Genomic DNA, 15,250 nt, shown 5'->3' on the forward strand with positions numbered 1-15,250 from the left:
TTCGGCCAGCTTTTTAATTCGTTTAAGTGGAAAAAATATTTTCAGGCAAGAGGCTGACATAAACATCAACGTACTTGTCATCAGCTTTGGACCAAATTGCTGCACCTTTTTTTTTTCGATGATAGTGGGTAGGCGAATGTAGGACCTACATTGGCAGTAATGCTGTACTCCCAATGCATACTTCCAAAACGACAAAAACAAATAAATGATGGGATTTTCCGCTGACCATGCCAATTGGATTAAAAGTTAATATTGCATATATTGTTCTTGGGACCATTACCTTTTTTTTCCTTTGCAGTGGAATTCGGTGCAGCTTTGTCACTTGGCCTGTAGCACCTTTAAATACTGTACTTTATAGGACAAATAAAGGGACATTCAAAGATTTTTTCTTCTCGTTACCAAACAGGAAGGCAAGTCGTTCTCATGCTTGACGCATTTCTTTCCGACGAAAATCACCGACTGTACTTTGAGATAAATTGGGAAGCGTTCGAAAAGATGGCTGCCATTCTCAAAGAGCGAAACTCACCGAAAAGACACGGTCTGGTCTTGTTGACCGTCTCGAAGTCGAACTCGGCATCGATTTCAAAGCACGCGCCATTTACCAGAATGACTTTGACTGAGGCCTTGAAGAACTCGTTGGACCACTTATGGGCGCATGCCTGATTTCGAGCATTCAGGGGACGTGCAGCGAACACAAGCACATACGGTCGTGGAGAAATAAAAAAACACACATGCGAATAAAATAAAATACAGTCGGGGCAAAAAAGTTAAGTACAAAAACACCAACAAGAATCGTGCGACATACTGTGCATTGTGCATACAGTGTGCTCTGACACAAACATGCCTCGACGAACTCATGCTTGTTATGGGTGCAGTTGGTGAGAAGTTTTGTTTTTGATTAGGGTCAGTAACGAGATCAAAGCCTGTACATCATGCTTTCGCGGCAATCTTCGGCGTCCTATACTCCTACACTCAGCGAGTAAGAAGTATTGTTGTCTAATATTTTGCACAACTAATTAGGAGACTACAAACACTACGTCCATCATCACAAAGAAGCTATCAGAGGTGGTTCAAGTTGCTAAAACTCGAGTTGTTGTGGAACAATCTAACCAAACGCATCGTCGGTGGCGCACTTTGCTGTTTATGTGACTGATAGAATAAATGCTTGTTTATAATTCCTACACCTTATTCTTCACCTGCACATTATGATATACTTTTGAAAGTTTATTTTCAGAAGGAATATTCTGATTCACCGCAAGAGGAACTGACATTTGGAAATGCACTTTTAATAGCAATATTGCACAGTTTGTATCAATCAAGTGCAGCTTTCTTGACGAATTCAACAGCGAGAAAAGAGAGGCTAGCTTAACACCTTATCAGCTCTGAATGGGGCGTATTATTACTTTCCTTTTGCAAAAAATACACACAAATGTGACATGTAATGTAACAAAAAAGTGCTAGCTGATGATTAAAATTATCTGCGAAATTCTTCAAGGTCAAATCTAATGTAACGCTTTATTTCATTACTGTCTCAAGACGCGCAATGTAGATAAGATTCGGCAAACACGTCTTATATAATTCAATGTTGCTCGGATGTTTTTTTTTTTGATAATGTGAAATATTACTTCTTTAAGCGTAATTGAAGCATTATTAATATGGCAAATTATGCACGATGTGCATCATGTACTAGTATTAATCTTAGTCGTGAGATGAGCAAGGTAATACACACACTTGCAAAGCGAGATACGAAGTGAGGCGTTTGACTGCGTCCTAAGCTGTGTAGTTAGCACACCGGTAGAGGTCTAGAATGTACAACATCAACTTCAAGCAATGCGTAGCTTGTTTGCATGCCACATGATGTTGGCAACATTTTGTTATGTCATGCAATTTCTTGACATTTTTGTTTAATTGTCGAAAACACAGACAGATTTTACACATTCTATTTTTTCCTTTTCTTCTTTGATCGTGACGATAAAAGAGCAAACTGATTTCACAATATTCGTTGTATGTCGCTAAAGCATATATTCAAAAGAGCATCTGTTGTGAAAAAGAAAAATGATATCAAAACGAACTAAAAAGTAAATATATTTCTGGTAGACGTCACTTTCAGTGAATCCCATGATAATCGCCGTTGGAGGCAGCAAACCCCTATAGCATTGGCGTGTCACAACCATTTCGGTCAAAAATATGTAAAATGAAGCTGAAAAATGAAGAACTCAATCGTAGAGCCACAAATTGCCGATATCATAACAGAAAACCATCCTTCTCCAATATTTTTTCCAATAAAGATATCTTCGAGCAAGTAGATGTCAATTCTGTTTAAATCATTAATTAACTTTGGAGAAATACCTAATAGACGCAATTAAAATTCTGTGAATATTGTTACAGTGTGAAGATTTCCGTACAAGCGATAAATGTTCGTCAGAGTTTTGGCATTAGTGACGGTCATAGGGCGTGTTCTCTTTGTCACTTACAGTCGAGAAGGGTTGCGTTTTCCGGAAGAAAAAAAAATCCATCACACAGCAGACGACGAAACCATTAGATGCCAGATGGCGGGAAGATCAATGAAGGCAATGAAGAAGGGGAAGAAATCTTGCCACAGTCTCGAGACATGTAACTTTCCGATCTTTACCCCCACCAAACCAACAATACGACAGTAAACGTGACGCATACAGCGTAAGTTTTACCCAAAATGACGCCTGAAAGGAAACGGGGAGGCTGTTAAGGTGTACTAGCAGAATCTAGACGCTGCCATTATTTCCTTTACCAGTGTAATTTCGTCTCATCCCCCCCCCCGTAAAAAAAAAAGTCTTGCAAAATTCTGTCAGAGGTGGGTTGGAACATGCGAAGGGGTGAGTACAAGTTTGAGTGAGTGCAGGAGGAACGAAAAGTAAGTAAGAAGTTCAGACATTAAGGCAGTCGCATATTGACCGAGTGCGTCAACCAGGACCCAGATCTGTTGAATTGCTGGGCGATGCTAGATATGAGTAGAATGCAGCGCGGATTACATCTTGGTAAGTACAGTCTCGCAGAAGAATGAAAGTGATATAAATTTGTAAAGCAGTGAATACACGCTCTCTTAGGTTTTAAAGAAGGCCAGTCCTATCAAACAGTTGCAGACTCGGTCAAGATACGACCTCACCGAAAAGAACAAGAAAGGTGTTAAATTCGGGAGCCCAGGACCCGGAAAACGTGACGGTGCAGGATGCAAAACTTACCACCAAGGCATGGGCGTTGCTTTAGGACAGTGTTAAAGTTGAGCTCTGCGCTCACAGTGTAGCACACGCCATTGGGCAGAATGGCGTCGTGATAGTAGTCATTTGCCCAGAGATGACCGCAGGTCTGAGGCGTAGGGGGAGCGGATGAGGGTGGGGTGGCAGGTAGTGTGGTTATATGTAGTGGGTGTGACGGGTTCCACGAGGTGTATGGTGACACACACGATACACACACAGTGACAGAAAGAAACAAGGAAATTGAGAAAGAACCAACGAACCACCAACACGATCCAATAGTTGTTTTGACCACTTTCGTTTTTGTTTGGTTTGGTCTTTTATTTCAAACGTCCTCTAGCTATGAACGGGAATTCATGACATGACATTTACATTCTTGGAAAATCTACGGCCAAATTTTTGATATAAGGTTTTTTTTTATTCATAGTCACATTTTGCGTGCTTCTATCATAAATTTACGACTTTTTGGTACTGATAACTTTTTCGTCGTCTGTTGTGAACACGTGTCAGTGAGCGATTCAGTAGTAGTGATGAAAATAATATGAAGAGCTGCGACTACAGAGCAAGCGAAATTGAAAGCACGTATGTATAAAAGCGAAGTGCTCTACATACCGTATGTACTGAAGCAATAATATCAATAGATATTGACTGATTAATGAAGCCACAATAAGTATCTCTGTCACAAGAACGCATATTGCATATGATGTATATGGGATTCAAGTAATGGCATGGTATGATTGCGTGGTTATATGGACGAAACTGACGAATACTGAGTACACACATGCGAAAGAGGAAAACCATTCCAAACTCATAGCAAACTTACAATGATGACACAATTATTCAACAAGTTGTTACATTCTATATTAAAATGCATCACAGTACAACACACGAGCAAACCAACAGATCAACAGATGGAAAAACAATATGTCAACACATAAATGACATTTAACAGTGAACATGTTAGACAAATACATCGTTAAAATAAATCAACTTTTCAAACAAAACATGATGTCCATGAAATAAAACAATGATAGAAAATCATGGCAAACTAAATTGCTAAAACTGACATTTCAGAACATATAAATACCCCTCATAAAACCCAATCAAAATTTGGCATGTACAGAAATGGTTTAGATTCTAGAATCCGTGGTATTGTGCTCCAAGTGGTTAGGAGCTTTGAGGGGCAGTTTTTTCTGATTTTGTTTTCAATGGCATTTCTTTTACAATGTGGAACATGAAAGTGAATTTGGGATATGTCAGTGTGCTTATATGCGTGTTAGTTTGTTTTTTTTTTGCACATCGCCATCAAGCCACGAATGCGATATTCAAATGAGGAAAATGTGGTCAGAATGAATTCACCTAACTGTTATCCTTAAGCTTTAATTGGTTAACAATTAATTAGGAAAACATTAAAAAGTGATCACTCATTTCCTTTCTGAACGATTTGACTGATGTGTCATAAGTCTCTCATTCATATCAAAGTACATTTTTGTGGTCGGTTTTTTTTTTTGGTCGTGCCACAAAATCGTTAAATGTTGAATATCAAAATTTCCTGAAGACAAATATAAGTTCTTTATACATGTATAAAGACTTGGAGACATTGAAGTCATCTGATCTTGCAGGAAAATTGTTCTTTTATATGTCATTCATGATATTTGAAAATCAAAACATGGATTGATCGTTTGCCTGGTCGATATGTTTAGGATATTTTCAGGTATCTATATAGTGAAGTGTGAGAACTGTAAAACTTACCGTGACCTTGCCCCCGAGACCACGTGTTTTCTGGCGGGCCAGGGACACGCCCAGCCACTGGTTGTCCTTGGCATCGTGGACATACGGCTTGGTTCCGGGCGGGCTCCGCTCGTTTCCTGCCAGGGTTTGGGGTCAAGAAGCCAAGAAAGAAAGAAAAAAATAAACAAACTGCACTGCTTCAACTTAGCACTGTGATATCCTGTTAAAGGATGACAGTTATTTGCATAACATCGGCGGCGGTGATGGTGATGGTGATGGTGATGGTGATGGTGATGGTGATGGTGATGGTGATGGTGATGGTGATGGTGATGGTGATGGTGATGGTGGTGACGATGATGGTGGTGATGGCGATGATGATTGTGGTGGTGGCTGTGCTGATGATGTTGGTGACGATGATGAAGTTGATGATGTTGGTTGGATGGCAGTGGTGATGTGCTGAAGGTGGTGGTGATGATGATAGTGGCGATGTTGGTGGCGAAGTCTGTGGTGATGATGATTGTGGTGGAGATGGTGATGTTGACGATGACGCTGGTTATGATGGTGGTGGTAGTGGTAGCGATGACAGCGGTGGTGTAATGGTGGCAGTGATTATGGTGGTGGTGGCGGTATTGATGGTGGTGGTGCCAGGTGGTGATTATGATGATAGTGGTGGCATAGTGAGGATAGACATGGTGATACGGTGGTGATGGTGATGGTAACGATGTTGGTGGTGATAGTGATGGCGGTGGTAATGATGGTGATGGTGGTGGTGACGGTGATGGTGATGATGGTGGTGGTGACGATGACAATGGCAATGGTTGCGTTGGAGGGGATTCGTATGTAAGATGAATATTTTCACACTGAGTTGATAATCAATGGACATCAAAATATATGTCCCAACATACAAATGTACCTAAAGTACGATAAAACCTGAAAATTAGCACCTTTAGTGATAACGACGAAGGAAATGAACTTTTCCATTGTATTGTCAGGTGAAACCAGTCACCCTCTGTATACAATCTCAGCATTGTACATGCTAAACCAGTAGAATATAAGAGGTTCGCTCGCGCGAAAGTGATTGGAGATCTATGATAATAAACCTGAAGTCCTTCAAATACATGTACGTATACTGTCGTTTCACTGGAACGTACAGTAATTCAAAGCTTTGTCCACTCAGCGGCCATTACGGAATTTTCTGTCAGTTGCTAAACACAGCTATTGCACTGTACTGCCCATCAAATTTGAGAATGGAAAACGAAAATGCTGCTGAAAATATTTTCAAATTCAGCAATTGACATCGCAACATTCCCCAGTCGCTTAACGCATTGAAAGGGTGTTCTTTTTTTTTTCTTTTTTTCTTTTTTTTTTGGGGGGGGGGGTCGTTGTTACGTTGAAATATTGGGAAGCACGGTATGCTGTGAGCTGTCTTTAAGAGTCTGCAAAGGTCACAACCGTCAAGCTGCAATAGAGCAAGTATCTCTAGGAAAGGATGCGGGCTTTCTGAACGGAAAGACGGGTTGTCTGCCCGGCATTTCCCCCTTTTTTTCACGGGGAGGAGGTGGTAGATTTAACCAGAAATCCGCTGGCGTGTTGAACATTTTCTTTGTTTTAGTCTTTTATGTTGCCTGTGCCTGTGCCTTTCCTGAAGAATGCCGAATGAATCATGAACAGACATGGTTTGCAAATCAGTCGGTGAGCAGTAAAACGTCCGACGCTACTTTGAATAGCTTGCACATACACGGAAAAAGAAAGAAGCGAGAACGGAGCAAACAGACTTTTGATACTATAACTATGTAAGCCACTTGATTCATGAAGATTTTCCATTTTATGGACAACAAAGAAATGAAATGAAATGAAATGAAATGAAATGAAATGAAATGAAATGAAATGAAATGAAATGAAATGAAATGAAATGAAATGAAATGAAATGAAATGAAATGAAATGAAATGAAATGAAACGAAACGAAACGAAACGAAACGAAACGAAACGAAATGAAATGAAATGAAATGAAATGAAATGAAATGAAATGAAACGAAATGAAATGAAATAAAGTAAAATCACCCGTTAATTCAAAAGCCATGTAAACATAAATTAACTACATTCGATTTGGAAATCATGGTCGAACAGACACAGGCACATCGTAACATTCCCAGTGATAAGTGCATAATTACCATCAATCTCATAAAGCACGCCGTTTCCTACAACGATTGGCTGATACAAAAGCATTTATGGAAAACAAAGGAAAAAATGATAATTACAACAACATGTAGTTGAGATTCTCACTCAGTTTGCACACAGTATTCTAAATTTTTACAGATTATGACGAACAAAATTGATGGCGGGGGGGGGGGGGGGGCTGCAACAGAATGTCAAAAGAAGGCCACCTTTTTCATTACGATACTCCTTGTATTGCTTCTTCACTTACCCTTGTCGTCTAGCTTGACTTCCATGCAAACCGGTCGTGCGCCCGCAACGGTGGGTGCGGTGCATTTGAAAATGGCGCCTGGTCGTCTGATGGTAGGTTGGAACTGCGAATTGGCTTTAGGAGCTCCCGCTAGTACCCTATGTCATCAGAATAAAAACAAGACAGGAAGGGAGAAGAAAATTGGATGAGTGACGTCATCACTGGGGTCAAGTTAGCCCATAATATGTCCTACTATCTATAGCGAACCGAATGATTAAAGAGGAAAATCTGAAAAGAAATGCATAACTCTCGGATTTTGTTCGTGCAAAACAGCGGTACCTCACACTGGCAGTGCAAATTTGATTTGCAAATTAGATGAGGCCATGATACTTGCCCTCTTCATATTTTTCTTCTGGAATTGTCCTGAAAGACAATATAAACACCAGTCTTACCAGCAAGAGCAAGTACAGTAGTCTTAAAAGTTTGATCGACGTCAAACTAGCTTTGAAAACAAAATAACAAGCAATTCAATCGGGTTTTTGATTGGACAATCCTCTACTCGCACATCTCGGATTGCCAAACGAAAATGCATACTATTTCTGCAACCTTGACCCTGTATAATTAGAAGTAGGGCCTTACTATACGAGGACTGGAAGGAACATTGGATTTTTCGAAAAACATGTGCTGCACTTCATGCTAGCCAACCTCTACTTAGTGGTATTATTCTGGTATAATAGATAATTATAGTAAAGTGATTGCTAAGAACGTACGTAAACTGATATCGCACAGTACTTCGCACAACAAGTTAATGTCTGCTACTGATCGAATGTATTTCGTTTATTGACAGTAAACCTACTGAACAATATCGCACCAGCCGCACTTGATGCATACAGTGATCACATAAGCATTCTTATCGGACCGGAACTGACTAATCTCTGGTTGAGGTTATTTCTGAAACAATAGCTCTCCGCAGACAGAACAAATAACCATGGAATTAAAGCGAAAAAAAATACCCCCCCCCCCCCCCCCAAAAAAAAAAAAAAAAGACTGACAGCGGCTGCAGCTCAAGGAAGTCTGCTAAAACCACGTCGCAACCAACACTCATTCGAACATGAATAACTGTGAAATTTGCAGAAATGAAATCTCTTTTTTCAAACAAGTTGATTATACCCACGCACTCTCACACCACGCATAATTCTTATACAGGAAATAATGATATCATCCATGGCCATATGTTCACACATCCGTATGTTTCGCTCAGGGATAATGAGTTAACAGTTCTAGCCATCAAAATAAACAAAATAGACAAAAGTAAAACAAGTGAAGAGTTTGATGGAAAAACAAATTAACTACATTTTTGTCAATATGATTGAATCAGGTAAAAAAACAAAGAGTAGAGGATGTTTTCACAAAAAAACCTCAGGAATATTCCTTGTATTACACGAAAATGTGGTATTATTGGAAAGGTTTCATTTTGCTCTATCTGATGGACTTATTATACTGTAAAACGTTTGAAAATGGCGCATAGCCAGTTTTACGATCAAAGTGTTAGGAAGACGAGCTAACTCCAAATAACCTCTTCAACGCAATTCAACAGAATTACCATCTACTTTGCTCCAAAAGTTGAAAGTGGAACTCATTTATTTATCTATTTATCTATTTATTTATTTATTTATTTATTCATTCATTTATCTATCTATCCATCTATTTATTCACTTATTTATTTACTTATTTATTTACTTATCTATTTATTAATTTATCGATTTATTCATTTATTTATGTATTTATTTATTTATTAATTTATCGATTTATTTATTTATTTATCTATTTATCTATTTATCTATTTCTACATTTATTTATTTACACATTTTCATGTTGCTAAGAGGCGCACTCAGCCCAAAATTTAGTGCAAAGACACTTGGCACTGAGGGGAGAAAGCCGCATTATTTTCTCATTTCTCTTATTTTCTGTGAATATTAAGGCCCCGTCACACTACAGCGAATGCCCAACGAATGCCCAACGTATGTCCAATAAATTTGAAAATCTGAAGATATGTTAACATCCATTGGTGATACTAGAATAGTTCGTAACATGCTTGGCGTTCTTTGTATTCATCAGCTATTCGTCGGGATTCGCAGAGATACGCTGGAGCCGATTTTATTTTTTAATCATGTCCAAAATCGGTCCAGCGTATCTCTGCGAATCCCGACGAATAGCTAATGAATTCAAAGAACGTCAGACACGCAAACTGTCTTCACATTTTCGAATTCGTTGGGCTTTCGCTTGGCATTCGTTGGGCATTCGCTGTAGTGTGACGGGGCCTTAAGAGACATCCACCTATTGCCTGAAAACACAAATACTTTTTTTTCAATGATATTCTTTACTTGAATTTCATTCCATTCCAGTCTCATTTTTACAATGAAATTAGTATGAACAAATAAGAAGCTGTATATTTCTCACTTGCGCTGCTGATTCACATTCTTCTTCTTTTTTTACATGACAACACAATATTTTTTGAAATCATACCATGTATACAAAAGTAATATAAAATTCTGTATAAATCTCAGACAAAGCTGTCTTAATCAACGTAATCAACATTTCCACGACAAATACACACATACACATAATGCACACACACGCACACACACCAAAGTACAGGTATATCGTCAGTTTTGTTGCCTTATGTTCATGATACATGGGCATCGCACAAACGATGTGATGTATAGCTGTCCGTCATCTCAAGAGATTGTGTGAAACATCAGTAAATATTGTGTCCACTTCTATTCTTGTTCACGTCCTTTCGTAGTATTACTAACCCCCATTATACTATATGTAACAAAATTAATATGTACATGTTGCCAGATTCGACGCTCTGCACGATTAACTGTTCATACTGTTCGAGATGAGCAATATGCGACGTCATCCCATTCGCAAGTATTTATAGCTCGAACTCCAGGTGCGAATATAATGTTTTTCGTTCCTCCCCTGGCTGGCTTCCAAATACGATTCGGAATTGACTGATTTTTTTTTTATCTTTTTTTTTTTTAAAGCGACGTGTAATGACGTAAGAAGACACATGCTTAGATACATCACATATAGTTATTGTTCATTCTTTCCCTCTGCTGTTCCTGTTATATGTACGTTCAAGCTCATAACGATCCTCTCTAAATAAAGCGCATCCCCCACCCCCACCCCCCAAAAAGAGTTGAAAGGACAATCCTATTATACTTCTGTGCCATAAGCCTACCTGTATGGTGCCTCTCCTATTTTTGACCGTCAAAGCAAGACAAGACAAGACAACCCCTAACAACTTAACAAACTCTTCATTGTCTTAATGGATCTTGTTCTCTGTTCATATTCCAGCACTGTTTTATATATTTTTGTATATGTAACCCCCTCCACCACTCTCCTCCCCCCCCCCCCCCCCCCCCCCCACACACACACTGCAAAGTTCACCCGGAATTTTAACTGCGTCCTGCAGCTAATGACTGCATTTTCTATCATGTCTACATTACGGGCTTTATTACAACCACGGCCCGAAACCCTTCATCATGTTCATCGCATCCAATACATGTATACCAATCTCTGATGATCTGTATTCGGACTCCTGTACAATAAAAACTTTTTTTACAGCAGTGTCATATGGGTATCCTTCGACAGCAGTTGTATGTCCCTGTTTGCATTTACATTATTATATATTTATTTACATATTTTTCGTATGCGATTTTTGTTCTTATTTACTCTTTTCATTCGGAATATCAAGTCAAATCCAATAATTGAAACAGGAAACACCGACGTTTAATTGTTGGTGGGTGTAAACCAGTGGAAAGTTTTCAAATAACGGGGTCCTCAGTCGCTCAAACTGTGGTTGTGAACTACGCCATCACTAGCCTTTTGACAAGGCCCTCTCGCTGTGTGATGGTTACAACCGGCTCGGTTGGGCTCCCTTCGTTCGCCCCCATACGCTCGCCACCATACCGCGAGAGGGCCTTGGCAAAAGGCTATACGCCATCACTAGAACTGAATTCATGGCTGTCACTCAAAGCGGACGATTCATAGATCATTTGAATTTGACAATAGTACCCTGTACAGTTGGTCGAGCACAAATGCAAATCATGCTCTGTTTATTTCACGTGACTGTATACTTTTCAGAGCTCTCAATGTGTACAAGTAATGGTGAATTTGATGAAAATCACTGAACAGTAGACTGGCTGGCTCGAGATTTCATAAAACCGCAAAGCTTTCATTAATCTCAGGATAATGTTAGGAACTTATGATACATCACCGACTTTAGAGAAAATAAGGGACAGAAAGGGATAAAAGGAGGTTGATTTCAATCTTACATGATTTTTCCCTTAAATAGTATGTACATGACATGTGATCGATTATAATACATTGTGTTGTAATCGATCACTTCCTCTGTAACTCGCAATCACTTAACTACAAATAAGATATATGTCCTTGATATTACGTGAATATTGACATTTGGAAACATTGACAGAATGATAACATACTATTGTGTGTGAGTGTACATAATGTGTGTGTGTGTGTGTGTGTGTGTGTGTGTGTGTGTGTGTATGTGTGAACACATAACGCATGTCAGGACATGTTACGCGATGTTACATAAATCACACAGATAAAAATGTGGAAAATTGCATCAGTTTAACGAGTATTAGAGTCATTTAGATCTACAATGCTCTTCACGTATTACACCATAAGTAAAACACTACACGGAGCAGATCATCAGATTTGAAATGATAAACTCTGTAGTAATTAAAATGAATAAATCGAGATAAATTAATAGATGAATAAGAATGGTATTCCAATCAAAGTCAACTAATGATATAGAAAAGAAGGGACAGACCTCATGTCGCTTTCGAAAAGACGGACGGGAAAATTCATAAAATTGCAACAACATTGGGACTCACATGGAAGGTAGCTGGTCTCGGCTGAAATTCGAGTCATGTCATTCAGATATCGAATACCAGCTACACACAAACTCTTGTGGAAACTGGCTGGGCTAATAATAGGAAACTGCTTTTAAAGGGGTGGTATAATTTTGGTTGAGATGGGGCTACAAGTTTCCAACTTTTTTTTGTGAGATAATGAGAAACCTCTTATGAAATATGAAAGAGCATACAAATCTGAGAGGAATTCAAAGTTTATTTGATGTAAATTGGTTTTAAAATGGCTGAGATATCCAAAAACATAGAGGTCCTGATGAAAGGTGGGACCCAGCTTTTATTAGGACCACTTTGTTTTAATTTGGTGGGTTTTTTTTTTTTTTTTGGATATCTCGGCCATTTCAAAATCGATTTTCATCAAATAAATTTTGTATTCCTCTCAGAATTGTAGGCTCTTTCGTATTTCATAAGTGGATTCTAATTATCTCCCAAAAAGTTCAAATCTGAATCCCCCATCTCAACCAAAACTACCATTCCTTTAAAGCTAGTGTGGAAGCCTTGTGAAATGAATAGTAGGCCTATGTACTAGTAGTTTAAGCAAAAGATACCGCTCTAACATCATGCATTTCACGATAAGAATTATAGAGATAGCTTAGTTTTTGTCACCCACTAGAAAACCTACACAAACACAATGATACAGACAAATGCGTCATTGCCGTTTATACAAAAAGAGGTCTGTACCGTACAAGTTCGTAAGCCATAATGTCGTTCTTCATTTATCGTTTTATCTAACGTTCGTCCATTCACATGAAGATAGGAAAACGTGGGAACTCGCCAAGTTAACTATTCACAAGAAGAAAAAAAAGAAGAAGAAGAAATATTACAATGCACTGTTACATTCACAAAACTGCAAACGGGCTTTAATACAACCTACTTTGATTCAACAGCTGACAAGGAGGCGCGGATGTGTCAACTCAATTTTTGCTCGCGGGATAGACGATTTCCATACACTGTTGTGCAAGAAAGCAATTTGTTAGGCCCGTGGGGCACAACTCTGTCCCTTCGACTGATCTTTAACATCACAAATTGATTCTCTCTCAAACGTCTTTTCTTCCTGTCTGCGAATCCACACACAAAATCTCACACAGAAAATGAATGACAATAATAGCACTCCTTCAAAATAGGACTTCATACGATGTTTCCCCTCCCTCGTCGCCCGAAATGGAAAAAAAAATACCAATAAAAGAAAATGGGTCGCGGGGGGGGGGGGGGGGGAGGGGGTGGATTTAGTGTTTCCGTTCTGCAGTTTGCGGTTGATGGCACATTTCTTTGCAAAAATATCATACTCCATTCACGGCAAACGTCAGTGCAACAACGCTTTTCTTCCGGGGAGGTAATTTCATACTTATTTAAAATTTGTCAAGCCATGATTTTTGATAGGTCTGTTATCCATGTGAGTGGTTGAAGACGCCCTTTGTTCTAAGGGCATTTTGTGTACACATGCCAATCAAATTTGCCAGTTACAGTAGCAGTAGACCTATATAGCTAATCGACAAATTACACGCTACTTATATATACACAAAGAAGAAAAAAAGCAATTGCCTATAATAAGTACAAAATGTCATAAAATTTTTCGAAGGCAAAAAATAAGTGTATCATGCAGTCAAACATATCTATCCATTTTATATATCTAAGCGTACTTTGAAGGGCTGCCAAAGATTTTAAACAAGGAGAGATTGATGGGAAATTACAAAACATTAGCAGTTTGGAAGGCAAAAATCATATTTCAGGAAAGAATGGAACATACACATGCAGTGTAGTCAGCATGCTACATGAGGTAACTGGGTAAATAATTTTAAAATTGTTATTTTTATGTAGAAAAAAACAACAGCTGAATATCGTAAAATAGGCCTACTATAGATAGCAACTCTGTTTATACTGCGACCGTAGCTCTACAAATATTTACAGCGTAAATTTTGTGAAATTCAGCTGACTTAATCACGAGAGAATGTCTTTATATTCTGTATGATTGAAGTATTGAAAGAAAGAATAGGAACAAAAATGACAATAGATACTTATCATTTCAGTCAATACGTCATAAATTTCATATTTGCGGTACCGCGCAGAACGCTTTCAAATTCGTTTCAACGCATTTAATTATACTTCATGTACAGTAAGACCAGAGGCATCCAAAGAGAAATCCAAGGGTGTGTCTTCAATAGTTTCACTAGTGAACCTTGATTAGTTACAGCTAAAAATCTAACAGTCATAATATATATATATAGAATGATGATTAAAAAAACAATGAGTCTTCATTCATGTCACTTTGCAGAAATTGGTGGTTTGGCATTTTGCAAGGGACGGAATGCTTACTCGTCAGTTCAAAAGGACTGCGATTCGAAAGCAGGGTATAATAGGCTCTACAATGGCTACAAAGAAACGCGTTGATTGCAGATCAATGCAAATTTGAATCCAACAATGCAAACAAACTGTCGAAAATAAAATATTAAAAAAAAAAACTCATGTAAGACTCTCCCCACCATGTAACATCCTTGCCAACATGCTGTATTTTCTTTTTTCTGTCTTTCAGCTTCTTCTCCAATGACCGCGACCTCAAGTTTACCGAAAAAACGAGAATCAAAACACAGACTTCCTGTTCCATCAAGACAATTACATGTGGCAGATCCGTCAAACACATTCACAAGTATCGCAACTACACAATCCCGGTAGGTTTCCGTGGTTCAAGCCGTCAATCAGCGAAACCAAATCTCACCTAACTTTTTAAGAGGTGAAATTGTAAACTCTTTTTCTACGTACGTTTCAGCTTGGAGGTAGTAAAGACAGTTCTACCGCCATGGTTTTACCATTTAAAGGGATCGTATAGTTTTGGTTGAGACCTAATTTCATGTTTCTTACATTTTTTTTTTTTTTTTTGGTGAGATAATGAGAAATCTCTTATGAAATATGAGCATGTAATTCC

The 15,250-nt window shown here is 38.6% G+C and overlaps 1 protein-coding gene across 1 annotated transcript in view; it reads right to left on the reverse strand.

The window, feature by feature from the left end:
• The window catches only part of LOC139733283 (integrin alpha-9-like), an 85,100-nt gene that overhangs the window by 40,650 nt on the left and 29,200 nt on the right, over positions 1 to 15,250 (reverse strand). The window contains 2 exon segments of the mRNA XM_071644117.1: positions 4,983 to 5,098; positions 7,388 to 7,524. Coding sequence (XP_071500218.1) covers positions 4,983 to 5,098; positions 7,388 to 7,524 — 253 coding nt within the window.

Source organism: Diadema antillarum, unplaced genomic scaffold (assembly GCF_040938485.1).
Source record: "Diadema antillarum isolate AM-2024a unplaced genomic scaffold, OU_Dant_1.0 seq00000467_RagTag, whole genome shotgun sequence".
In the NCBI taxonomy this organism is placed as follows: domain Eukaryota; kingdom Metazoa; phylum Echinodermata; class Echinoidea; order Diadematoida; family Diadematidae; genus Diadema; species Diadema antillarum.